The 26,479-nt window shown below is 54.7% G+C and overlaps 3 protein-coding genes and 1 long non-coding RNA gene across 4 annotated transcripts; 3 read left to right on the top strand and 1 right to left on the bottom strand.

Moving 5' to 3' along the window:
* Positions 1-596: 596 nt before the first annotated feature.
* On the bottom strand, positions 597-1,478 carry LOC101754793 (zinc finger protein ZAT2). The gene has a single exon (XM_022827780.1). It carries the CDS (start codon positions 1,476-1,478, stop codon positions 597-599), a length of 882 nt encoding a protein of 293 aa, XP_022683515.1.
* Positions 1,479-11,965: 10,487 nt separating this feature from the next.
* Positions 11,966-17,002, top strand: LOC101771138 (transcription factor BIM1). Its single transcript, XM_004973706.2, has 11 exons — positions 11,966-12,158; positions 12,309-12,413; positions 13,039-13,275; positions 13,986-14,189; positions 14,324-14,453; positions 15,183-15,252; positions 15,367-15,501; positions 15,597-15,804; positions 15,919-16,060; positions 16,194-16,326; positions 16,505-17,002. The coding sequence occupies exons 1-11, from the start codon at positions 12,146-12,148 to the stop codon at positions 16,613-16,615; spliced, it is 1,488 nt and encodes a 495-aa protein (XP_004973763.1). The 5' UTR covers positions 11,966-12,145; the 3' UTR covers positions 16,616-17,002.
* Positions 17,003-19,517: 2,515 nt separating this feature from the next.
* On the top strand, positions 19,518-21,021 carry LOC111257583. The gene is made up of 2 exons (XR_002678100.1): positions 19,518-19,671; positions 19,772-21,021. It is a non-coding gene; the product is annotated as an uncharacterized LOC111257583 (long non-coding RNA).
* A 1,635-nt stretch (positions 21,022-22,656) lies between these two features.
* On the top strand, positions 22,657-23,920 carry LOC101771538 (dof zinc finger protein MNB1A). The gene has a single exon (XM_004973707.4). It carries the CDS (start codon positions 22,789-22,791, stop codon positions 23,545-23,547), a length of 759 nt encoding a protein of 252 aa, XP_004973764.1. The 5' UTR covers positions 22,657-22,788; the 3' UTR covers positions 23,548-23,920.
* The last annotated feature ends 2,559 nt before the right edge of the window (positions 23,921-26,479 follow it).

The raw sequence follows: 26,479 nt of genomic DNA on the forward strand, positions 1-26,479 counted from the left end.
CAAATTACTATTCGTAACCAAAGCTATGCTACTGCTATATATACTTTTGTCTAACTTAAGGTCCAGCGTTACCATGATATATGTGATATCGCCGACTCAAGCATCTTCCTTGTTATTAGCCATAGCTAACAGAAAACTAACATAATCTAATTAATTCTAGATACGGAACTGCAGGCCTGCAGATAACACCAGGTAATTTCAGTTGGCAGGTTATATCCATATAAGAAAGACTAGAGTTGCCACAATTGACTCCAACTGAACATACAAATTCAACTACATTGAACAATGACACAACTGTCGCTACAAACACGGTTAATCAAAACAAATGTTACTTAGACACACTGAACAAAACACATGTTATTTAACACATTATATTATCACATCAGCTAAACATATACAGACTTACAGTTAGTACATGCACTACAGACTTCAGATTAAGCAAGCCGCCAATTCAGATAGATCAGAAAAACTTCCTTTCTGAATCAGCACGGCCAGAGAATTGAAGATTCAAACGAAGCTACCAACATTATACACATGCACATAGCTAGATTACATTTACATATATATCAAACCTACCAAGTAGTCCAACGCTAACTCTAGTACCCAAGCTTCAAATCCAGCGCCGCGTTCAAGCTGCCGTCTTCATCGCTCTTCCATGGCAATGCCAGCATCGTCCCCGGCGGCGGCAGGTTGAGGTCCAGCGTGGTGGCCGCCGCCGCCGCCGCCGCCACCTCTGACGTTGCCAGCAACGGGCTGCAGCTGCTAGGTGTTGCAACCGCCATCACCTCTGCGCATGCCTTCTCCCAGTGGCACCGCTTGTGCCCGCCGAGAGCCTGCCCGGTGGCGAACCCGCGAGCGCAGACGCTGCACTTGTGGTCGTCGCACTTGGGCGGCGCGGCGGCGGTCGGCGAAGAAGCCGGCGTGCTGCAGCTCTCCTTCTTCGCGCTAGACGAGGCGAGGACGCCCTTCTTGCCCTTGCCGACGCCGGGAGTACGTGCGCCGGCGAGCATGAGCAGGCTCGCGGCGATCTCGCGCTCCTGCACGGTGAACTGCTGGCCCGCGGCCGCCGCCGCCACGGCGAGGGGCGGCACGCCCACGGCGTGCTGCTGGTGGTGGTGGTTGTGCCGGAAGTGCGGCGGCGGCGTGATCCCGCGCCACTGCCGCTCCGGGTGGCACCGCATGTGGCCGAACAGCGCCTTCCACGACGCGAACTGCTTGCCGCACTCGGTGCACGGCAGCGTGTCCCCGTGGGCGAGGACCGCACCCTGGCGAATGAGAGGAGCAGGCAGCGCCGTCCGGCCGCGGCCTCCGCGCTTGCAGCGGGCTCGGGAGAGCGCGCAGGCGAACGCGGGAGGCGGCAGCGCGAGCGCCAGGGTGAGCGTAGTGTCGTGCTGAGGTGGCGGCGGCGGTAGCGGCAGCGGCGGCGGAGGAGGGCGAGGAGGAGAACGAGACGCGGCAGGCTGTACCGGAGTGGCCATGGCGAACCAGATTGATCAGGATGGCTGGGCAAGGGAAAGTGGAAGTTGCGGAGGAGGTGGGGACATGGCGGCGGATATGTACGGACGCGCTCATATCGCGGCGGTTGCCGGCTCGCCGGCGGTTGCTGCGTGCTTTGAGAGGATGCCTGCGGGGTGCGGGGTGCGGTTGCATGTACCTTCGTGCGGGCCAAGATGGTACAAAAAAAATTGTTGCGTGATATTACCATTTACCACCACTCTAAAGCAAACGCCTGCTCTAATAAATCCATATTCTTGAGATGTCACGTTTTACTGTCTTCTGATGAATGTTCATCATTCGATAATCATCTACTGAACACCCCCCTCAAGCCCTCAACATTTGTGAAAACTGAGCGAGACTTTTTGACATATGGTCGAATGATTTATGAAAACGGGCATTTTCTGAACCTAGTTGGCCGATTTTATAAAAATCGTGCAGCAACATTTTTATCGAGTGGAAGACGACGTGCCCATCGACAACAAGATACCAGTGGTGACTCCGTCAATCTCGAGGATTTCGAGCTCAGTTTTTCAGATATGCTCGAAGGGGTAGGATTGCATTCGTGTATTCATAGGGACAAGTATCCATGCGTGTATGCAAACATCTGCGTCTATGCTATGTGTTTCGAAAAAAATTTATCCGTGTCACTGTATATAGTATATATCACCTCCAGCGATCCATCTGTAACACGATTTTCAAAAATAATATGGATCCGCACGTATGGAATGTTATTCATAACATGATATTCTGTTGAAACATAATACAATTTGTGAGTGTCTTTTTTTGAAATTTTGAATATATTTAAAATTTAACTTTAAAAAAGCCATCAATTCACCCCTACGCCATCGTAAAAGAAGTCAACTCCCTCATATTATATGGTCTTCTTGTGTGGCACAGGAGTTCTTGAATTGCCTTGAGAGCCATTACACCAAACTTTTGTCCTTCGCTGCCACATCCGTGGAGGACCTGATAAGTGATAAGTGGAAGCGAGAGAGATGGAAACTGATGATTGGAGAATTATGCCATTACGGTCTATGGGTGCCTTTTCTTCCATGTGATTTTGTATGGAAGGTGTATGGGGGTGTCCGTTACTTGCATAGGGGTTTTCATTTAGCCCAAGCGTAGTTGGGCTGGGCCATCAACGCGCTACTCTCAATCGCTATCCATTTTTATTGGCCCATCATACCATAACGATCAACGGAGAAACACCGACAACATGTTTTTCTCAAAAAAAAAAACAGAGAGAGCAACACCGACAACATACGACTCACCGGCTCACGCACACATTCACTGCAAGTCTACAAGAGGCCATTTCACAATTTTTGGTTCCCCTGCACTATTAGCTGGACCTCTTTTTTATCCTTGTCCCGTGCATTCTCGCAAGTCGCAAGCCACCACGCACGGGCACGGCAGACGGCAGGTCGGTAGCGTCGCGTACTCGCGTCCGCCGTCCGGTGTACCTGGCTCTACCTGAAGGAGAAGGGGAGGACTGAGGAGGAGCTGGTCCAGGCGAGCTGCCGCGTGCACGTCGCATCAGGGGTTCCCTCGCTGGACCAACCAGGAAGATCTTGCCGTGGCGGATACCACACCACCAGCGTACCCTTCTTCCACCCACGCGCATCTCTTTTCCTGACCATACCCGGCTGTCTCACGACTGATGCCGGCATATCAAGCCTGATATGAGTGATGATTATTGGTTCTCCTTCCTTGATCCATTACTGAAAACACATCAACAAAAAAAAGTCCAAAATGCACGTACCACTCGTGGAATGGAGGAGCGCAGGATTTATGGGTCCGCGCTTGACAATTGCGGTTTCAGAATCCAGGCAGCGGCAGGGTTCACTTCAAGACCGGTCACGGCTGCACCGGTGAGTGTTGACATGTGCATCGACTAATCATGGATACGGAGCGCTGCAGGATCCCAAGGAAGGATCTCCGTCGTCGGGCAACAACGGGGTCGAGACGACACGGGTGAAATCCTTCCTGGATTCGCATTGCAATTGTACACGCTACGGTACTGCAACTGCAAGTGCTAAAAAAGGGTCTGAAGTCTGAACAGTGAGCATGATCTCTGCAAACCACGAGCGGAACAGCGGTCCGCAGACCCATCGAATACAAGCGGAACCCCACAGGCAGAGGCACCGCGCTGTCGCTGCTGCCGCAGCTGCACGCAGAGCTCGGCAGCGAGCTCTCTGGTCACGGCAGCCGGTTAGGGGTGGGGCTAAGCCCTATCACATCGAATGTTTAGATTAATTAGAAATATTAAATATAAATTATTTACAAAACTCATTGCACAGATGAAGGCTAAACAGCGAGACGAATATTAGACTTAATAGATTCGTCTCACCGTTTAGTCTCCATCTGTGTAATTAGTTTTATAATTAACTCACATTTAGTTCTCCTAATTAGTCTCCAAATATTCGATGTGACACGGACTAAAGCCAAACACCCCTTAATCTTCCATCAAGGCAGCCGGTGTGTGCGCGCGCGGTGGTGCCCCCCGGCCCCGGCTCAGCAGCCGTCCACGCATGCCGAAATGGGACTTGCGCAAAGAGGAGCGGAGACGGCGAGTGGGACGGGATGACACGGGCCGTCTTGATTCCTTTTTTTTTTCCCTCTTGTCCTCGTTCTAACGAGCTGGGAGGCAGCGCGCGGGGACGAGGTTCATGCCGTGCCGGAGACGGAGATCACCCGTGTCGAAATACCAGCAGCCTTTGGCGGGCTTGAAGACCACCCCTGCGGTGCCTCGCCTCGCCTCGCCTCTGGCTGGCGGAAAAAAGTGCAAGAGCATCGGACTAAAAGTTGACGTCAACCTGTCTCCAAAACGGATGCGTTGCAACGACGAGCAGGTGGGCGCGACCGCCGAGGATGGGCGCAAACGCCGCGAGGATTCGAGCGGGTGGGCCACGTGCGCGGCGCCGCGCCGCCCGGACGGCGTCGTCGCCCGCCTAACGCCGCGCCGTCCCGCACCCACCTGACGGCGTTCGGATCGGAACGCTCCGCTAGCTCTCCGGCGTCTCCAGTCTCCACCTCACGCGCTCGGCGACAAGCGGGGGCGACCGGCCGAGGCGGGGCGGAGAGGAGCCAACCGCACGCGGCACAGGAGGCCACCTGTCACGGCTCACGAGGCGACGGGGGAGGGCGCGGCGCGGTGGGGTCGGTCGAGTCGTCGAGACGTGGGACGGTGAGGGTGGACGGAGAGAAAAGGAGAGGCTCAGCTGGTAGGGTCGTGCTGGCCGCACGTGACCGGAGCCGCTCCGACGTCGACGCCTCCCTCGCGTGACCTCGACAGCGACGGCACCGGGGTCCGGGGGGGCCACAGCGACGTGCCCGCCACACTTAATCCCCCGAACGCCCAAGAACGTTTCTTCAGGCAGTTTTTCGTCCATTTTTTCTGAATGTGCGTCTGCTCCACAGCTTGTCTGGAAGGTCACATGCACGCATGTACTAACTACCTTTGAGTACACGTAAGCGTGCTTACGCATTTCGTAACGTAATTTTGGATCACAGCCCGATACCGATACTGTTGTACGCGTCGGTGTCAATTCTCACACAATTAAAAACAAGATTGGAGGTTTGGTTCTAACTAAAATTCATGTCATATCGAATCGGATATTAGTTAGGAGGACTAAACATTAGCTAATTATAAAACTAATTGCACAAATGGAGGCTCATTCGCGAGACGAATCTATTAAACCTAATTAATCCATCATTAGCACATGTTTACTGTAGCAACATATTGTCAAATCATAGACTAATTAGATTTAATAGATTCATCTCGCAAATTAGTCTCAAAATTGATTTGTAATTAATCTATACTTAATATTTCTAATTAATATCTAAACCTTCAAGAAATTTCGGGAAGTCAAAAGCACCAAACGGGGTCCTTACGCACGAAAAAAGAATTTGACGAGCCAAAACACAGAGGCCCGCATCCCAGAAAAAGGAGCAGAAGCCCTTTTCCTGGCCGCCTCTTTTGTCCCCGCGCGCGCAGGGGTGCTCGGGACCCACCGGCCACCGCCGGGGTGCGCTGGCCACGTGATCCGCCCAGGGGCCGGACGGCGACGAGCCGACGACGACGTGCTCCCCTCCCCTCCTCGGCTCCTCCCCCTCGCCCTCACGTGATCCGGTGGCGCGGCGCCAACCGCATGCGCCCACCCACCCCACCCCACCCGGCCCACCGCGCACCACGCGTCCCTCATCGGGGGCGCTGATGCTTAATTAAGGGGTCACATGGCGCGCAAGCACGGGGGATTAAGTGGGGGGGCATCAGCATCACGGCTAGTTAATCCAAATCCTGGCGCCCAAGCAACAGCAGGTTGAGGTGTGGGGGCAGCAGGGTTATGACTTTGTAGCTGCGGGCAGATTAATTTACGGATCCCTAAGCCGATAAAGAAAGGGGGAGGGGGAGAACTGGAGACCCTGCAGCGCAGGGGGAATGTCCATCAAGTGGTGAACCCAATCTTTAATCCGGCCCGCTTAAATTATTACTCCGATCCCGCGGGCCTTTTCATCATCCATCGCCCGGAATCTTCCTCTCTGTCAGACTGTCATTGTGTCGGCTACCTCGGTCACTCCACTAATCTAATCCACCTCAAATTCATTAACTATAGTTTATTTACTTAGTTTAATTCTATTTAATTACTCCCCGCAAAAGGACGGAGCTAGCTGCCACGTAAGTCGGCGAGTGTTTTTTTTTCTTAAGAGCTCTTTTGTTTATCCCATGGAGCTGGCATGTCTGGCTTTGGGCGGAGGGAGGGCGCGCATGGGACGTACGCTGTGGCGTGTTCCCGTACTCGAGTGCTTCATTCCTCTTTAGAGTAAGGAAGGAGGATGAACAAGAACAATGCGAGTAGGTAGGTGGGGAAGGGGTCATGTGACTCCATGATTGCCATTAGCGTGACTAATAATTAACTTCATCCTGTCCATCAAGGAAACACAAACCAATCCCTTGCTTTTAGTTCTTTCTTATGTTCTCCGTGTCGACTTCATTTCGTGGGTCAGTTCCGCAGTCCTACTTAATAAAGTTTCTGCTTAATTTGGCTCAAATTTTGCATGAAGTAAATAATTCAATTTATCGCATATGTTTTGTGCTGTATTATCTCCCTTAATTGGCTGAATCTTTTCTGAGCGGGGAATTAATTGGTTAGATCAAACAAGGTTTTGTGCACAAATTGCTCGAGTTTTTACATTCGACAGCTTGGCGGTGTGGACAAAAGTTTGGACGTGATATAAAGTAATGCATTCCAAACAGCATTGTTAAATTGTTAATGTCTTTAATGATTGATTTGGTAAAGAAAAATAGGGAGAACATGGGGGGATGCCGCGAACATGATGGAGGAGGGGACGGATCCAAAGCGAGGGAGCGTGCATGCATGCATGAGAATATACAAAATAGAGAGAAAGGGGTTTAGCGTAACATGGCCGGTGATGCAAACAAAGCCCTACAGGCTGTTGTGCCGTGCATACGGGATGTGGATTACTTGTAAAGCTAGTTTTAAAAACATGCTTAGATCTCTGCGGAAATGATTGGCGCCAGGCACTTTCTCTGACACGGGGATACTGTTGTCAGAAGAGCTATCGATTTGTTAAGTGAAAGCCTGGCATGGACGCCTGGTGAAGTGGTGACTGCCTATAGAGGGCTGCTCTGTAAACTTTGGACTACCTAGTGTATTGGAGATGTACAATGGTCAGGCGATGTACTCCTACACAGCTAAAAAAGTATATTCACACTGACATTTTCATCGTTTCTAATTAACGGAAGCAGGGTTTATTTCTGTCATCATCAGTTATTTACTTTGTTGATTTATTTGAGTAATTGGATAAAAATCAGGGTAATGCTACATCTCGGCTGTCCGGTGCATGGTGAAAATATCGGACGCCGGTCCACACAGAAAAAACATATTATACTTCTTCACCACACGTTGCCTCCACGCATTCATTTCTTATCGTTTCACTTTCCTCTCCTCTGGTTCCTTCCATGAGAAGCTACTCCCTTTCTCATCCAGGCATCCAGCCCACACACACGCTAGATGCTAGTGAGATTGCAAGGGTCATCCCCCGCACCCCCAAAGGCCAAAGCAGTGCGTCCACCGAGCTCCCACTAGGCGCCGCCACCGCCGACATGGGTCACGAGCTATTCCCATTCGCGTCGTTTGATGACATGGTCGCAGGACGCTGAGTCGCTTGCTCCCATGCCAGTGGCCGAGCCATGCGCTTGCTCCTACTCATGTGCCTACCGGGAGGAGGTCCATGGAAGGAAAAGATGGATGTATGCACCATGACTCCATGAGAGCATTCTATTGTGCTCTTGAGGAAGAAGACTTCATGTTTAGAGGCACCAGTAAGCCACGACGCACTGAAATTTTATGATGTTACAGTTGGTATTTTCAAGATGTTGGGATTAGTGTTTGTTGATGTTGCACTAGATGGTCTTTGATGTTGCAATATTGGTTTTGAGATGTTCAGTTTCATGTTCGGTTTTTCCGATGCATTGGATGGTTTGAGATGTTGGGGCAGCCTCGCTAACGGGGGGCTTCTTTGTGATGGATATGAGTCTCCTTCATGGATGAGGTCTCTGGATCTGCACGGGACTTTTCAATGTTGCAGTAGCTTATCTGACATGTTTCGCTAATTAACCTTTGATGTTGCATCGTCTATCAAGTAGATCTGCAATGTTGCTAATGTTATAAGAAAATGTTACATGTAATGATTTTTAATGTTTCACGCATGTGCGACTGATAGACTGAGATTTTCGTAGATTGATTTTTCATGTTGAATATTTGCTTTTGAGATGTTGCAGTAGTTAAATTGTGATGTTTCGCTTGTTGGTTCAGAGATGTTGCAAAAAGTTTATTAGCCTAATTTTGCTGTTAGGGGGACCATGGCATATGGGATTTTGAGTTATGAACTCATTTTTTGGATAGACGCGAGGCAGGTATGTCCGATCAGGGAGGAGGAGCTGATTGCTGAAATGACAGCTTGCGAAAAAGAAATCAATGTTACTTTGCAACATTAAGCAAATGTTTCAGTGAAAGTTTTTTTTTAATTTAATAGTAGCATTCCAATGTCCGATGTTACGCCCGGATGTTGGACGTCTGGACGCTAGCAGCGCCCTAAAAATTAACAAAACTATATGTACATTCGGTAAATTTATTACAAAACTACACATCTGTAGTAATTCTTGCGGCAATTTGTTTCACGAGAGACTAATGATTGGCATATACATACATGGAGAATAGAACAGTGCCGTTTGTGAAGGAAACACGAGTGGCCCGGCACTTGTTTACGGTTTCTAGCTGGTTAGCGTCCGCCGTGCCACGCTACTTCGCATAGCCCCGCACTAAACAAAGCACCGCCACCCGCGACCTGGCGTAGCGTAGTCACTGTCTTTTTTTTTTCTCTCTCGGTACACCGGGAGGCCATATACGTATGCGCGCATGTGCGTATCTCGCCTGCTGGCCGGTCGCGCTTTCGCCTCCAACCACCGCGGCGTATGGGTGTCGCCTGTCGGCCACAAGCTCAGAGGGTGACGAGTAAAGGCGTCGCGCCAGGCATCTGCCGACCCGTCCCTAGCTTGGCAAAGAATGGCCTAGCCTTTGGAAAGAACCCGTATCGAGTTGGCGAGGCACATGTCAGTGTGGATCGGTTCGGTGCGCATCTCATCGCGAGAGAAAAAAGGCTTGTTGATCCTGATCGCCATACGGGCGCAGCTGGAGAGGTCTCCGCCCTGGCTGCGATCTCGATCGGCAAGGCCACCAGCAGTCTAGCACAGAAAAGCCGGACGCGGACGCACCGCCTCGTACGCTCGCTCACGGCGCGGGCGTGTCCGTCCGTGCGTGCCCGGGCCCCGGCGCGAGCACGCCACGCGCGCCTCTGGCCGGCCGGTCCCGACACTGCGGGTCGGCACGTGCGGGGGTGCCAGGCGCCGCACGTGGGTCGTCGGCCTACGGCCTGCCCCCTTGCAACTGCAAAAGGCTGCGGCGCGGGCAGGGAGGCATGCACGGGCCCCGCCGGCCGCGCACGCGACGCGAGGCAGGGTGCAGTGCGCCTGCGCGCGTGCGGCCTGTGGCGTCGCGCTTGGAGTTGGAGCCGGGCCGGCGGAGGGAGGGGGGCCATGTCTGCTCTGCGCACCCGCACGGGGCCTTGTCCCCCGTCACCTCGGCGCCGCGGAGGGGGAGGGGAGTAATTGGACGAGGTGACGGCTCGTACCCTCGTCGTACGTGGCCGCACATGCGGCGGAATTCACAATGGTTTGTTACTTCCGTGGAAACGGATCTCGATGGGATGCTGCTTGCATCGTGCACGGCGACCAGCTACGAGGTTTACATGGGCTCGTACACGAACGAAATGAAAATTGAACGTCGCTGCCCAGCCCTGTGGATGAATGGATCACATAGAGGGCATGATCACGTAAACCCAAGTGGAACGTTGCTAGACTCTACTCGATCGACTTGCCCGGCTCCGGTTGATCGCGCGCGCAACGCACGACGCAGGAAGCTAGTTGTTTTTGGTCCCTGCACGAGCAAGTTGGGAAAGAAATCCTCCAGTCACTCGAGTATATAAAGCTGCTGGCACACTGGCTCGACACGTATCAGCATTTCACTAAAGCTTCGAAAGGGAGCTCCGGCTCCGCACGGCACCAGCACACAAGTCAAGCGAGCGCATGTTTCTTTCGTGCCGATTAACTTTATTTCTCCGCTTTTGACGAAAAAAGAAAAGTAGCAGGGAGTTGGGGTCATGCGGGGGAATCGCCCCGTGATCGCTGTCGCACGATTAATTCAGTGCACATATGGGCCATCGTCAACCGATTACCGATCAACTGGTGTGGAAAACAGACACACGCAGGGCGTGCAAATTTTTAAATTTGCTCTGCTCCAAACTTCACGTTTTAAACTGGAGTCCACGACAGCCAACGGAGAATTTGTGTATTTTTTAAGGAAAAAAAAAGATTCGAGTTCTCTGACAAACTCTCCGTCATAATGAAGCTTCACATAGGATCAACCGATCAACACAAAAGAAAGTTTATACGGTGGCGCACATCAGCCGTACAAAGCATAGCCCTAATTTAATCTGGTGGCGGCCGGTAGTTTCACGAGGTGCACGCCTCCTGATCCGAACAAGACGACCTGCGCTCCAACTCGTGCGCCGCATGGTTCTATAAAAGAGTAAACACATGCGCCGCGGCGGTCGGCGTTCTGCCGGCGCAGGCAACTGCCGGGCGACTCGGCGTTGCCGGGACCCGGCGGCGCACTGGTGAATCCTCCTGGGTCATGAGTCATGACGCACGCGTGGCTCAGGAGCAGCGGCGGCGAAGAGCCGCTTGCGCCGGTCACGTGAAGGCGCCCTCCTCGGCAGGAGCGCACGCTTCCCGACGTCTCGGTCGGGTTCGATCGGATCCGCTCCGTCTCTCGATCCAGGACCACCTTTTACCCCTGGTTAACATGCTGTTTACACTCGAAACAGTAAGAATCTTTTACTGTAAGCTCTTAACCCACGGATGATGGTGTTCACTGTTTTGGGACTGGTGATGATGAAATGCCGGTGTCACGTTGCTTATGACAGCAAGCGAACGAAACAAGGCAAGTGGTGGGGGTTTCCGGGCGAAAGGCACGGGTGCCAAGCCCACAAGGTGGTGGTAGCAGCCAGCATTATTGAGGTCGCTGTTAGACAAAGGGGGAAAGGAGTGGCCCTGCGGAATCTGGCGGGGGCACATGACCGGCCCGGCCCCGGCCGGCGACCACCGCACCAGCCCACCCCCCTCCCCCTACCTCCGATCTCTATCCACGGGATGCCCGAAATCTTCGGCCTCATGTGCCGCCGGGCGGGGGCCCCGCCTCCTCACCCAACCGTCACGTGACCCAATCACCCTCTCGCCATCTGCTCCAGTGTTCCTCCTCCGACCTCCCGGCGCCGCGCATCCGCCACTGTTCTTCTTGCAGTGACACACGAAGCTCCATGCACGACCGAGAGCCCTGAGATCGCGGGGGTTTGTGCCGTGCAGGTGCGGCTCCAGCCTCCAGGAGTGACTCGAAACCGTTCGTCCCTGGCATCGCGTCGTGTCGCCGTCCGGCGTCACATGCTCCGGCGAACCCGAGCGTCTAAATCCTGATAAGGATAGTCGTGATCACGCCCCACTACCGCTAGCGACCGCGGATGATTTCAATCTCTTTAAAAAACAACCGGGGGCCTGGGGATTAGCGTAGCGGCTCCCTACAGTAAAAAAAGAGAGGAAAAGTTACTGTGCTTCACGCCAACGCCGCGGTCAACCCACGCCCGGCACGTGCTGGATCCCCCCACCAGAGCCTCCCCCGGCCGGTACCCGTACCCCTCAGCCCCCGCCGCGCGCCTCTAACGGCCGTCGCGGTCCGGTAACGCCGTCGTCACGGAGAGGGAAAGCTCGCTCGCTCCGCTGTTGTGTTGGGTGCCTGTCCCGCCCTGCCCCGTATAAAGCATCCCGCGGCACAGGAGGGAAAGGAGAGGTCACCACAGAGAGAGAAGGCAAGGAAGGCCGGAGGAGCCTCGCATCGCAGCTGCAGCAGAGATCTCCCTCTCTTGCGCGCGCGCCTTCTCCCACCTCCCTCTCCTACGCGTCCAAGCGGGCTCGAGCTAGACGAAGGCGCGCGGAGCCGAGGTGTAATGCGTGGTTATGGGGCTGCAAGGTAAATTCTTCCATCCACGCCATTGCTCAAGCTGCTTTCCGGGTTTCGGACCTCCGAGTTCTCGTTCTCATGGAGGACGGATCGGTGATCCTCCTCCCGCGTTCTGATTTCCTGACCACCTGACGGTTGGTGGTGGTCTCGCGAATGCAGGGGATAAGGCGACGCACGACTTCCTCTCGCTCTACAGCGCCGCCAAGGACTCGGCCCTGCCGCTGCTGCCGCCGGAATCCAAGCCGCCGCCTCCCTCTCATCAAGGTTCGTCTGATTCAGCATCTCTCTGTTTCTCTGGGTGATGGATCGGAATTCAGACGTTTGCGCGGCGGATCCTTGTAAGATTTTGCCGAATTCGGCAATTCGACGGGTACAAAGCTAGGCTGGGCCATGAACAGTCAGATGCTATCTGCTACATAGTAATACCTGTACGAATTATCGCTTGAAATTACCTTTTGATTTTTAGTTTGTGTTTGCGTGGACAGCGTGGTTAGAGGAAAGTAGAAAACGACAGATTAACGGAACAAAGAAATGATCACGTGTAGCTAGCTGAGGAGGAGGGCGCCCAGTGGTGGATGCAAAGAGCCGTGCACGACCTTTTCTGCGCCCCTGCCAATTCGCCTGTACTCTATTTCAAATTTCGCAATCTGTAAATTTTAAAGGGTTTCGGTATGTTGTTCTCGCAGTTTTGGTGCCCCAACCGTCAGATCTCCGTGGGCCTTTTCGTTTAGAATTTTTACTAACTCTGCCATGCTTTTATACGTCGAACTGGAATAATTTTACCGTGTTTCTCGGTGATTACGAGTTTTGCTGTTCTTCGCGATGCTGCTGCCACGGCGGCCTTGTTCTGAATTCTGAACTAAAACCACAACCGGTGCGCGTCGTGCAGGTTTCTTCCTCAAGACGCACGACTTCCTGCAGCCGCTGGAGAGGCCGTCGTCGCAGTCGCCGCCGCCGCTGCCGTCGCGACCCGCCGCGGAGAAGCAGCTCCGCCAGCACGCGCTGCCCGGCGGCATCGGCACGTTCAGCATCAGCCGCGCCGCCGCCGCCGCCGCGGACCAGCCCGGCGCGGCCGTCAAGCAGGAGCAGCCGCCCTTCGCGGTCTGGGGCCAGCCGGACCCTCGAGGTACGCTACGCACGCGCGCGCTCTCTCGTTTTCCTTTTCGCCGCTCTCTCGGTTGGTGGTGACGGCTTGACGCCGACGCGCGCAGCTCGCCGCCGCAGGCGTGGGTCGCGTGGCGCGGCGCGCACGCGGACGCGAAGATGCGTGCGTGACGAGGCGTGGTCGCGTGGAGCTTTTCTAGTAGGGTGGGCGACGCTATAGTTCGTAGACTCGTAGGTCTGTCTAGTTGGCGCGGGATCCCGATCCGTTGGCCTTGTGGGCCTATTGCGGGCCAGAACGTTTTGTGGGCCTTACGGGCCCTAAGTGCGGTCGGATGCGGAACGTCAACAGTTTGTAGCCTAGGATAAACAAACACTGATGACTGATGAACATCCTTATTCCTGACCTTCCTTCTACGTCAAAAAAGAGTGGAAAAGAAACATCCTGAGCTACTACTCTCGCTCTGAATTTTTTGCCACCTTTTCCCGCGTAGCTTTCAGTGTTCAGTTCTAAGTCCTAACTCCAAACTCGAAATGATTTTGTTTGTTAATCCAGTATGATACTCCATTAAACTTTGGAAAAGGTTATCGTTACGGTAGGCTCGTTTTTTTAACTGAACAAATGTTTCTCTTTGCTACCCTCCAATCCAATCATTCGTCGAACAAAAGCCGGAGAAACACAAAGCGTAGCTAAAGGCGTGTGCTTTCCGCTCTGTCTGCTTGTCGACTTGGCAGGTCACCCGTGGTCGCTCCCCTTCGCCGCGCGCTGCGTCGCCGTCGCCTCCGCCAGGCCGCAGCCACAGCAGCAGCCGCAGAGGCAACCGGAGCGGAAGGCGGGTGGTGGCTTCATGGACGCCGGCTCCAGATCCAGCGGTGGGGCGGGCTTCGACGACGACGACGGCCTCGCCGCTCGCCGCGAGGTCTCCTCCTCGCTCAAAGGTAACGCTAGCTCAATTATGCTAAATCTGACTCTTGTTCGTGTTGTTGGTTCCGTTTGGGAGGTCCGGTGGTGGAAGAGGCGATTTTGACAGGGTTTTCGTGCTGATTTTTTTTGGGTTCCTTCTTGGTTGCAGAACTCTCTGTCAGGGTGGAGACCAAGGGTGGAAGCTGCAGTGGCAGCGCTGGGACGGACCAGCTGCCCAACACGCCACGCTCCAAGCACTCCGCCACGGAGCAGCGCAGGCGCAGCAAGATCAATGACAGGTGGGTTGATGCAGCTCACGCAGTTCACTCAGAAATAGTTGGCGGTACTGTTTCTTTGATTCGCCTGCTCGCGTCTCCTTGGCGTTTTATACTACTACTAGTACATATGTGTGTGTCAAGCTTTCGCTGAGAGCAAATGACTTGGATCAACTCTGATTTGCTCGTAGAGTCTCCATTCTGACACATGTGGATAGAAGTATGCCCAAGCAACGTTTAGGCTAGTTTGTCTGAGAAATAGTAAAATCCGTTATGTCTTGGGATGTAGTGATGGCTCTGCTCTGTTTGCAGAACTAGGCTTAAATAGTGTAGCAGATGTAGTTTGGGGTCCGTTATCTCAGTTGAGATTGAGATGTAAATATTTATGGGCGTAGTGGCACTGAGTGTTAAGAAATCATGTGCTTACCCTGAAGATGCTAGAACAAGTGAAGCTTTAGCTCCACATGCACTGTCATAAAGCTTGGAGTGCCAGGATGTAAACCTTTACCCTATTTTTAAATGGCAATGGTCAAGTTGGATATTGCCTGGAAACCTTTATCCTATTTTTAAATGGCAATGTTCAAGTCAACTATTGCCTACCAGAGTTCCTCGAGAAATATGTATCTTGAAACGAAATGGGTATTCATTTTTTTTGGCTTCTTTTTTTGCTGAGAAGATTTTATTAGTATGCCATTAAACAGTTAGCATAGTCATGCATTGGACCTAACGTTTCTACTCCTAATCGTTTTACAGATTTCAGATACTTAGAGAAATTTTGCCGCAAAATGATCAAAAGCGAGACAAAGCATCATTTCTCTTAGAGGTAAGACATCGCAGCATTTTATTCTTTTCAGACGAAGTTATTACAGCAATTGTGTGGGCATAATCTGTTCCCATCTTATATTTTACTAATCCATCAACAACTGCTTTAATGCAGGTTATTGAATACATACGGTTTTTGCAAGAAAAAGTACAAAAGTACGAGGTTTCACATCCAGAGTGGAACCAAGAAAATGCAAAGATCATGCCATGGTCTAACATCTACTTTCGATCTTCCTGGAAAAATTCACAGGTAAACTTCAACACAACTTTATGTTCTGCACAATGAGGCTCCTGAGGCTGAGATTCTAACGAGCCCCTTGTTTGAATCTTATCCTTGTGCTGCAGAACAAGGACGAGATTAATGGAGATATGGTCTCCTCCGATCCAACACAAGTTACAAAAAATGGCTCCTCCCCACGTTTCCCTTTTGCTGCAAAGACTGAGGACCATAACAATGCAGGTGCATTTGAAACTGCCCCGGGCGCACAGGAACTGGCAGAACTAAAGGGTTGTGTGCCTTTCAAGCAGGCTGAAACTCCCAATAATGTTACAAGTATGCTTTGCTTGATCCAATTAACATTTTACAATCTGCTGTAGTTCATGTACTCCTTCCATGGAACTATTAATTATTTCTGTAGCTCATGCAAGATGTTTTATTCATGTGCAGACACTGTTGCATCCCAGCAACAAGCGCAATTGACAAATTCATCACCATCAGACGACAGTGCAGTACCCAACGGAATGTTAAACAACCCAGAATTGGCAATAGATGAAGGGACCATCAGCTTGTCGAGCCAATATTCCCAAGGGTATGTACTAACAATCGATTTTCTGTATTTTTTATGCTTCCATTTTCACAAGCTGTTTTTTGTATTTGCAGTGCTTGAAACCTGTCTAATTTCTAAGTGAAACGTTTAAATTGTATCTTTTTCCTTATAACAGGTTGCTTACTACGTTGAATCTTGCCCTGCAAAACTCGGGTGTAGATTTGTCCCAAGCTAGCATCTCGGTGCAGATCAATCTTGGTAAGCGGGCTACCAAGAGATCTGCTCCCGTGTCAAACTCAACCTCGAAGGTAGGATTCATACTACAATGTGCTAAACTCAAGATGCTCCAGTCATATTATCAAGCTTCCATTTCCTGTCGATATAGCCATGTCGATGACATGTTTGCTCTCAGTGTCAAAACACTGTTGCAGTCTGCACTGCCTTTCCTTATGAAAAAAGTCTTACGAAAAATCCTTTGCATCACAGGATCTCATCAACCAAGCGTCTCGTGATCAAGAGATCGGGCACCAGCTAAGGTCAGGGGATGGCGCTAGAGAACATACGCAGGCAACCAAGCGGCATAAATCAGACAGATAACAGCCGCTGGGGATGCTCATTTGCAGAAGCCCGGATAATTGGATCCATTTTTTGCGCTCCCCCCTAACACACAAGGGGAGCCTCCATGCAGCCTGTACACTGCGCTTCCCGTACCGTCTAGACACAGGACTATGCTGCTGCCTGCTGCATTCTTTCATTCGATCGCGTCGCTGCTCTAGCCTTGGGCTGCTTGCTTCCCGAAAGCTTCCATCGCAGATTGTGAAGCTGCTTTTGTTCATAGTAGGCTTCCATTCATATGAGAAGTTCATTCGGTTCGTCCCCATTCTGACGGACCCACCCTCTTGTAACATAATTTGATGCTCAGTTCCGTCATCGCTGTGCAGCTGCTTCAAAGTGAAACATCAATGTGTTGTACCCTTGTGCGCAGCGTGCCTCTGTCCCCTCTGACCCTCCTGTGATTTGAGATGCTCTTCACTGCCGTGCACGAGATGCTCTCACCCTGCTCCTCCATTGCAGCATTTTTGCATTCAGCCCTGCTACGGATTCTTCTGCGGCCAATTACGTGAGTGGCGTCTGCCGTGTGCAGCACTAACGCGAGATCAGCTAATTCGGCCTTCGGCGGCCAACGTGGTTCGCAGGCCTGCCTGTAGGCTGTAGCTAACATTTTTCTGGTGGGCACTGATGCCTGCCTGGCGAGTGGACTCCACGAACTTGACAATTTCCTTTCACGGCCGAAAAAGATCTTGCATGATTAGTGGAGAGACCTGCTAGAACTCGATCCCTCCTGGTCATACTGGCATCATGATCGCGAGGATCTTCTTGATCCAAAGTACGACGCGAAAGGAGACGCAAAGCTGGGGGACGGAGAGCGCGTGCGAGAGACCCCCCAGCGCGGCGCCTGTCCCCGAGACCGATCCTGCCGTGATCCTCCACGCCCTGGCGGCCCCGAGTGCGCGCCCACTCCTCCTAGTCGTAGAGGGGCTAGAGGACCCCGGCGGCGGCGGCGCGTCCGCGGTGACAGGTGCTGCTCCACCCGAAACCCCCGATCTGATCCTCTGACCACGACGTGAGCCTGAGCCTGAGCCTGAACGAATCCACCCATGGGCCATGGGCCATGGACTTTGACGGGGGCTCCGGGACCTGATCTGATCCGTGACTAGACGAATCCGCCGGCGACGGGGACAAGACGGGGTCTCCCGGCCCGAGCGGCGCCCCCCGTCCCCGTCCCCGCGGAGGGTTCCCGGCTCCGCCTCCGCGACGTGCCAATGGAATGGAACAGGTCACGCTGGAGGAGGGGGGTTGCGTGCATCGTCGGCGGACGGATTCGGCGACTCGGGGCTCAGCCGCTGTCGCCACCCATGTCGTCCGTGCCGTGGAGAACGTCGCGCCACGTACGTCGGCCCCCTTTCCCCACGATGCCGGCATGCGGCGGCGAGCGAACAATGGCGGCCGCCAGCGCCAAGCGGAGCACGGCTGGCGCGCGATGGAATAATGAAGGCGATCGAATGATAAGCGATGATGGCACATGGCACGTCAAGCTATCGAATAAACCAGCCAGCCCAAAATTTGCCCTTGGATCCATCGCGAGTGGACTCGGACTCATGATGATGATGCCAACGATCGACGAGGCAGCGTGTCGCGGTGACATGGAATGATGGAACTTTGGAGCCTTACTCGTGCAAAGGATTAGTGAGAGGTGAGAAGAACGTCACGTTCATCATCATCTCAAAGATAGCGCGTCGGAGCGGATGAGGGAGCGCGACGAGGGCCCGATTCCCGATCGATCGGTGGGTGGATGGACGTGGACCGGACCGGACCCAGCAGCCGCACGACGAAGTGGACGGGACGGAATCCAGTGCGATCCGATCGAGCGGGGTCGTTCTCGGCGGATCCCACGCGCCCTCCACCATCGATCGTGCGCCGGCGGCCCGCGCGCACACACACGCGGCGGCCGGCGAGACCCGCCAGCTGACGCGCGCGGATGGCTGGCGGGACGGCAAAGGCAAGGCAAGGGCGCAAGGCAAGCGAGCCCCGCTGCTGTGCCGGCGCGGGCGGGGTGTGTGCTGGGGCCTGGGGGCCATGTGCGCGTGGCGGCGCCGTGGACGCGATGCGACGCCGACCCGAATTCCTCCGGGGTGAGGGGCGACGCCGACGCGGCATCACGGCACGGGCGGATGGGGGAGCGCCGGCCGCTAGCGGGTGGCGGCAGGGGGTGTGCGCGCTGCGCGCGTGGGCGACGCGATTCCTTGCGTGATGCGCCCTCGCGTCGGCCCCACCCACGCGGCGACCGAGACCACCGTCCATGCCACGCCATGTGCGCTCGCCGGGGCCCGGAGACAAACAAGGGGGCGTACGGCGGCCCCCGTACCCGAACCGAAGAGGTGAGTTCGGCCTTCGGCTGGCACCTGGCAGAGCAGGCGGGGGCCGCTGTGCTGTGGGGGGCTTGGTCGGGACTCGGGACTCGGGATTCGTCGCATGTTTTAGAGTCTCTGACGCGCGTGATGGGTCAGGCAGGGAAGGAGAGGAGAAAAGATTACGCTTGGAGGGCATTCAGGGTAGGTTGTGTCCAAACCTTAGGATTGTGATCTCAGGGGCGTTTTCTTCCCGTGTCTTATTTTTAGCACGTGTCACATCGAATGTTTAGATACTAATTAGGAGTAGTAAACGTAGACTATTTACAAAACCAATTACATAAGTGGAATCTAAACGGCGAGACGAATCTATTAAGCCTAATTAAGCCTAATTAATCCATCATTAGCAAATATTTACTGTAGCAACACATTGTCAAATCATGGACTAATTAGGCTTAATAGATTCATCTCGCCGTTTAGATTCGTCTTATGTAATGGGTTTTGTAAATAGTCTACGTTTAATACTCCTAATTAGTATCTAAACATTCGATGTGACGGGTGCTAAAGTTTAGCAAGTGGAAGAAAACAGGCCCACATCTAATTTCGAGATGCGCAGCGTGTTCAGATGGGCACGGATTATGTTTCATCCATGTGACCATTTTACATCACATCGTATCCTGTACTTATAGCATTTCAATCTGTACGCATGAGGGGGAGCGGGGAGCAGGATTGCGTATAGAACATGTACAGAATCTCTCTCCTTCACGGTAAATATCAATCTACCCTGTTTTAAATTCATTTGAAAAACAAGAGCTCTCTCCTCCCTCCCTCTCTCTCCTCTCAGATCTGGATATCAGGCGCACAATCGCCGGACCGAGGAGCACTGGCGGTGGTGCAGGGCGCGGGCAGGCCGTGTCCGCCGCTGCCATATCCAGGGCGGCACGGTGCGGAGCCAGTGGGGCGCGGGCCGCCGCCGGCCGCCACGGCGCGGTGTTGGGTTGTCGGATCTGGGGAGGCCGGTCGCCGATGAGGTGCGGCATCGGCGTCACGCACGTGGCTTGGGGGCCAAAGGGGACCGACGCGCAGCCGCAGGACGGGGTGTGATGGGGCAGCGAGCGCCTCAGGAACTTCCCCGCGCCGCCGCCTTCCCGTGCCACCTACAACGGTAGCAGCGCGTTGCCGGGATGGCACCTAGCGGCGCAGAGACCACCAGTGATCGGATCCTGCGGCAGTGGGTGCGAGGGGCCTTGATCCGGCAGCGCACGACGGCGGCGACACTTCCTGGCGCCGGCGCGGCTAGGATCCAGGCGTGGACTTGCGAGCAGCAGCTCCAGCGCTTGTGCCCGCGGATTCTTGCGCCCCGGTCGGGCGGCCGTCGTCACGCTCCAGCACGGCCACGCATCCACGGCGAGCCCATTGGCTCCCTTCCCCGCGCGTTGTTTTGCCCGCGCAGGACCATGCTCCAATCACCGGCCGGGGCGAGCGGCGCGGCGAGGGTCGTGGCAAGCCCGGACTTGGCCGGCACCAGGGGCACCCTGGCGCGACGGCCAAAGCTCGACATGGCGAAGGTCCCCCGCCGCTAGGGTGTGCCGGAGCCAAGCCGCGTCAAGTCCGGCATGGCGCAGGTCGGCCGCCGCAGCGCGAGGCCATATCGCATGCGACGCATCACGCGAGGCGAGCGCGAGGGGTGCAGCCACCGGTGCCCCTGCCTCGCATGGCAGCACGCGGCCCTGGGTGACCTGCCCGGCGCGGGGGGACCTCGACGAGCACAACCAGCAATCACGTGCGGTGACCAGAGGCATGCCGCGACATGGGGCGAATCTTAGTTTTCTTTTTTTTCTTTTTTTTTGCTGGCACTGCTGGTTTGTCCTTTTTAATGTGGCCGATTGCTGTTTTATGTTTTTCTCTCTCTTTTCTAGCCTTTTGCCGCTTCTTGTTTCTCTTTTTTTTTTCCGATCTGGATCTTGCGTATTTTTTTCCCTTTGTGCTGTACAGATTCAAGAGATCTGGGGCAATGACGGTGTAGCAGTACCTCTATTCTTATGTTCATGCGTCCATCGTATTTGTCTGTTGTTCATTTTCATTTATTGTTCATCAAATGTGTTCTTCTACTGTCCATCAAATGTTCCATAAGGATTAAAGCTTTCATTTGTTTTACAATGTAGTTAAATGTGCAAAAAATAATGTACATTTGGTGTACATAGGTGAAAGCTTTGTTGCACAGCTGGTGTACTCTAAACAATATGGTTAGAGCATGTGCAGTACACACCATGTACGTGCGTAACTTTGTATATGAATGGAGTTTCAATGGGACAGTAAATGGGTTAAAAAGGATAACTCATGTAAATATTATTATATGTCATGTGCAACGGTTACTTTTCAAAATAGGTGGCGGATAGGTACAAGGTGTGGGGTTAAAAAGTTGCCACTTGCTTTAAAAAAATCTGGACACATGCATGCAAAGGAGTATTTTTATCCTTTGCACCGGTACCTTATGTTACTTTATGGCACATCAATGTCAGATTCCTTTCTTAAGGTCGTATATTTTGAAGGAAAAAACAAATACACTTGAAATACAGTTGAATGAGACAAGATATCGCACAGATTAATGCAAGATGGGCAGCTAGGATTGAGCCGTCCAGGACTACGGACAACACAAAGGCATTTCTCGAAAGAGAGCATTGGATCGCGTGGGGTTACTTGTGTGGCGACTATGGTCCAGAGGCCGCGAGGGGTGGTGCTGCAGGATCCCAGCCGTTGATCGAGCATCGGACGGCTAGTTACGGAAGAGCACAGATGATTATTTTCCCTTTAATAAAAGAGAAAATTCCGGTATGCTATTTACATGCCATCAAAATCACGCAAGGGATGTGTTAAATTTGCAATGGCGTATGAGAATTTGCTCCTAACAAAAACGTAGGTAAACGGCCAGCTGATGACGACCGACGGAGCCTCGCCGCCGTCGATGCTTCGGCGGCAAATCCGGTCAAATCAGCACCCAACTTGTGATCGGTCACCCGGCAGGCGCCGAAACAAACGACGGTCACTGGTGGCACCAGGCACCAGCACAACAGAGTAGTAGAGAGTAGAGGCTTCCAGGAGCAGGTGGTCCGGTCCCACAGCGCAGGAGGCAGGCAGGCAGGCGTCTTCTCTGGTGGGCCCCGCAGGAACTGGTAGTCCCAGCCCCACCTCAGCCTAGCGCCTCGCGGAACCTAGCTGTCCCTGCCCCGACGTGGCGCGCTCCGGACCACCCGAGCGAGCCGGCGGTGGCCGACACGCCGCATAGTTCCGTGCCGCCGAACCCCAACCCCACCCACGGTAACTCCCACGCGGCGGTGGCCGCGACGGATCGCGCGCCGACACGTCATGCGGCGCCGTCACGGCGGCTGAGCGGCCGCTGGCCTGGCCGTGGCCACCCACGAGCCGGCGGCTGTCGCCTTGGCCGCGCAAAACAGTCCACGCGCGCGTACGGCGCGGCAGCCCGTTGGGTCCCTCGCGGTACACCACGCGCCTGCCTGCCTTCCTGTACGGGTCTATAGCCCCGGTCGCCCCACGCTGACGCGCCGGGCCCACGGGGTCGCGTCAACTTCACGGCGCGCCGCCCCTCACGTCACGCGGCATGGCTTCTCTGCCCCGTGGGCCCCCGTCGTGGAGCGGGGCGGGGGTGGGTTCCCTCTCGGTCTACTGGTACTCGCAGGGATGGCGTGAGCACGTCGCCATCGCCATAACCGCGACCGCGACCATAAGAGAAGAAGGGTAGCGAGCCCCGGCGGCAACCGCCCCCAGCCCTCGCGTTCGCGCGTGTTCAGTTCCCACTCCCTCCTCCTCTAACGCAGGCGAGCACCCACGGCGCCGTCGCGCATGCAGGGAGCAGCGGCCGAGCCGGGCCGCCGGCTGGCGCAGCAGCAGTTCGCGGGGGTCGACCTCCGCCGGCCCAAGGGGTACGCGGTGCCGGCGCCCGCGGAGGGGGACCCGTGCCCGCGGTGCGAGTCGCGGGATACCAAGTTCTGCTACTACAACAACTACAACACCTCCCAGCCGCGCCACTTCTGCAAGGGCTGCCGGCGCTACTGGACCAAGGGCGGCACGCTCCGCAACGTACCCGTCGGCGGCGGCACCCGCAAGAAGCCCTCATCGTCGCCGCCATCGTCCTACGCGGCCGCCGCCAACGCCAACAAGCCCAAGAAGCCCTCCAAGAAGAAGCGCCGCGTCGTCGTCGTCGCGCCCCAGGACCCCGTCGCCGCCCCTGTCGCCGCCCCTACCCTCGTCGCTGCCCCGGCTGCCGACTCCGCCAAGACGACGACGAACGAGACAACGACCACGACGACGAACGAGACGACGGCCACGACGGCGACACCGACGACGACCGACGCGGCGAGCGAGATCACCACCGAGCTCGTGGTCCCCGCGGCGGAGGAGGAGGACTCCCTCGCCCACCTGCTGCAGCCGGACGTGGCGCTGGGGCTCGGCACCTCCGACTTCCCGGCCGCGGGGAAGGCGCTGGACTTGGAGCCGGACTCGTTCGAGTGGCCGGCGGCGTTCGACCTGGGCGGCGCGTGCTGGGGCAGCGCCGGGTTTGCCGATCCGGACCCCGCCGGCCTGTTCCTCAACCTCCCGTGACGGAGACACGCGGCGACGGCAGGCCGCGCGCGCCGCGACGTGCTTCGTGCCGTTCTGCGCGCCGGCGCCGGCTGCTTTGAGTCAGGTGTGGGTTTTGGCGACCGACCTGATTAACGCTCCTCTTCTTGCAGTTTAATTAGTGGTACATGATAACATGCTTTGGGGGTATATGATGATATGGTCGTGACGACGACGAAGACGACGACCTTGATTTTAGCTTTGTTTTTTTGGGGTCAACTAGTGGCCGCTGGGTGTTTTACTCATCAGATGGCTAACTCTACAGCTTTGGGGGTGGTGTTTCATCTGTCTATAGACTGAGCTTTGCTTAAGCTTCTTCTTCAATGGCTATGCAAAACTTCTTTTCATGGCGAAAGGCTTCTTGATTCCTGGTATGTGTGGGTCTCCTGAGCATGGAGGGAAGAATGCGCTCACGGCCCATCCATGTTTTCCCCGTCTCCCTTCTTGATGTCGTCTTTCTCATCGATCGGCCGGCGCCTGCGTGAGACGTGTGGATGATTTTCTTCTGTACACTCTGGCAAGATCATGGTAGGTGTTCATCTGCAATGTTAGGGGTTGGTTAGTAACTTAGCCCGAGATGGAGGAGTTGGTGGTGGCTGCTGGCACGTCGAAGGTGGCATGATTCGGTGGTGGATAAATTCGGGCCGTCGAAGCAGCAACGACCCCTGAAGATTCTCCAGCATCGATGCCCTCCGTTGCTCCAGCGATTCGACGGTTCGAGCCGCGCGCGCCATGATTCCGAGCGCGCGGTGGGGGACATCTCGTCCGCCCGGACGCCACGGCAAGGCATCCGATTCCCCGCGGCGGCTCTTGGCGTCACGCGCGCAGCGCATCCTTGTGCAGTCGCCAGCAGTCGGCATCATTCGCCACCGCCCGTGGCCGCCCCGCGTGACCGGCCGGCAGGACGCCTGGCCTGGGCAGTGCGCGCGCGGTCCCGGGAATAATTGCGTGTAGCAGCAGCAGCAGGAGGAGGAGGACTGGAGGAGGAGCTGGACGGCGCCTGGTTGCGGTTGGCACCGACGCCGAGCTCAACCACTTGATGGCAAGTGCAACCAGCAGCGCCGGCCGCTCGGGCAGGGCAGGTGATCGGGGGCAGGGCAGCGTTGCGCGGACGCGGAGGACCAGCGCCTCCTCGACGCGGGCGGCGGCGGCGTGCGCCCGGTTTCGGTTGGACGTCGCGGTCCGCGGCTTAAATGGCGGGTGCCGAGCCGATGCATCCATCGATCGGTCAACCAAGGAAGGGGCGGCAACTGGGCAAGGGCGCGGCCCGTGAGCCGTGCCCTCGACCGGTGGGGAGCGTCGGGGGTCAAATCAGAGCAGATCAGATCGCCACCCCGTTCGCTCTCCCTTCCCCGCTCGGGCGCGCGCGGCCGCTGCCCATCGCCCGCGGCTCCGCAACCGCGACGCGTCGCGTCGCGTCGGCGCCTGCGTGAATCGTGGCGGGTGTCGCGCGGGCGCGTGCGTGCGTGCTGTCGGCAGCGGCCAGCGCCTGCTCATCATCTGACGGGCGGATTCGGTGGGTTGCGGCGTCGTGCGTGCCGGCGGAGTGGTTCGTTGTACGATGGCGACGGGCGTGCTGACGGTACGACATTTCGTGAGGTGTCGATCGGCGATTGGATCATCGAACCTAACCTGGTACGGGAGCAGAGCTGTCGAGAACTGTTAGCCATGTCACCGCGTCCCTCCAAGCAAGATCTAGTCACCGCCACGTATCCCAGCGACCCACCCAACGCTTGCTGGAGAAACAGAACCGCGGCGAGTACGACGGGTTGACGCTCGACAGCCATGGATTTGTGTTGTTCAAACTTCAAACTCCCGTAGTCGCGTGGCATGATTAGTCGCTGTGGGCGTTGGTCACCTGTGCTTGTGGGCCGGTCGGTCGCTAAACCCCTGTCACGACCGTACCGGTAGACAAGCACAAGCACAAGAACGGACGAGGGCACCGGGACATGCTAGCTGCAGTGCCTGCAAGTTTGCCGAACTGGGCAGTAGAGCTCTAATTGTGCAAGTGTGAAGCGCAGGAACGCTACGGCGCTGAACTCACATGTCCTGTGTCCCTGGTGTCCACAACCAACCAGTGGATCAGGATGCATGCCAGTATTTTATCCTAGCATACGGGCATCGAGGCATACACAAATAGTAGTCTCACTCTCACATACCAGTCTCAAACTAGCGGATAGATTTCTTTTGTTTCTGATCTAGACGTTGATGATAAGAAAGAGAAACAAAGGGACAGCTATCATCCGATCCAAGGAAAGCGCGATCTCCGTGCAGCCGAGCATGTTCAAATGTGAAAAAAAGGAGCTATGAGTGGCTATAAAAGGAAAACAGAAAAGGCTAGCGTATAGAACTACAAAATCGGTGCAGTGGTAATTAGTTTTTGAACCTAAAAATGCAAAAATTGCCCAAATGAAACCAGAGGATGCAGTGTAGCAGTTTGATCTTAAAACATACTCCATTAGAGATCATCTAAATGAAATTAAGTAGCAGAAAGTACAATGCCGCCTCATAATCAGTCACCAGAACCTGAAAGGTACACCACAAAAAAGAAATGGAAGCACACAGCCTAATGAATTGCGTTTGCAGAAACTCCAAAAGTCAGCAGTTGTAAATAAATGTATGGAACAAGAAGCATTCAACAATCTCTTTGGCACCAAGGGCTCCAATAAATCATACAAATTAGTCCATAGAAAACCGGAATTCATGTTGATTGTAGCCAGCTACACTTCCCACATAGAGAGAGGAGACAAATTAGTTGGATACGCCGGATAGCCAAGGTGAAATGCGTATGGCGATGCGCAAGTATGGGCTGTTGCCGGACGAGGCACAGTTCTCCTTTACTGGGCCGGATTGGTTGCTGCTGTTATTGGAAAACTGCTCAAGTAAAGAGAGAGGGAAATTCAGTTGCAAATGA

The sequence above is a fragment of the Setaria italica genome, chromosome VI (assembly GCF_000263155.2).
Source record: "Setaria italica strain Yugu1 chromosome VI, Setaria_italica_v2.0, whole genome shotgun sequence".
NCBI lineage: Eukaryota > Viridiplantae > Streptophyta > Magnoliopsida > Poales > Poaceae > Setaria > Setaria italica.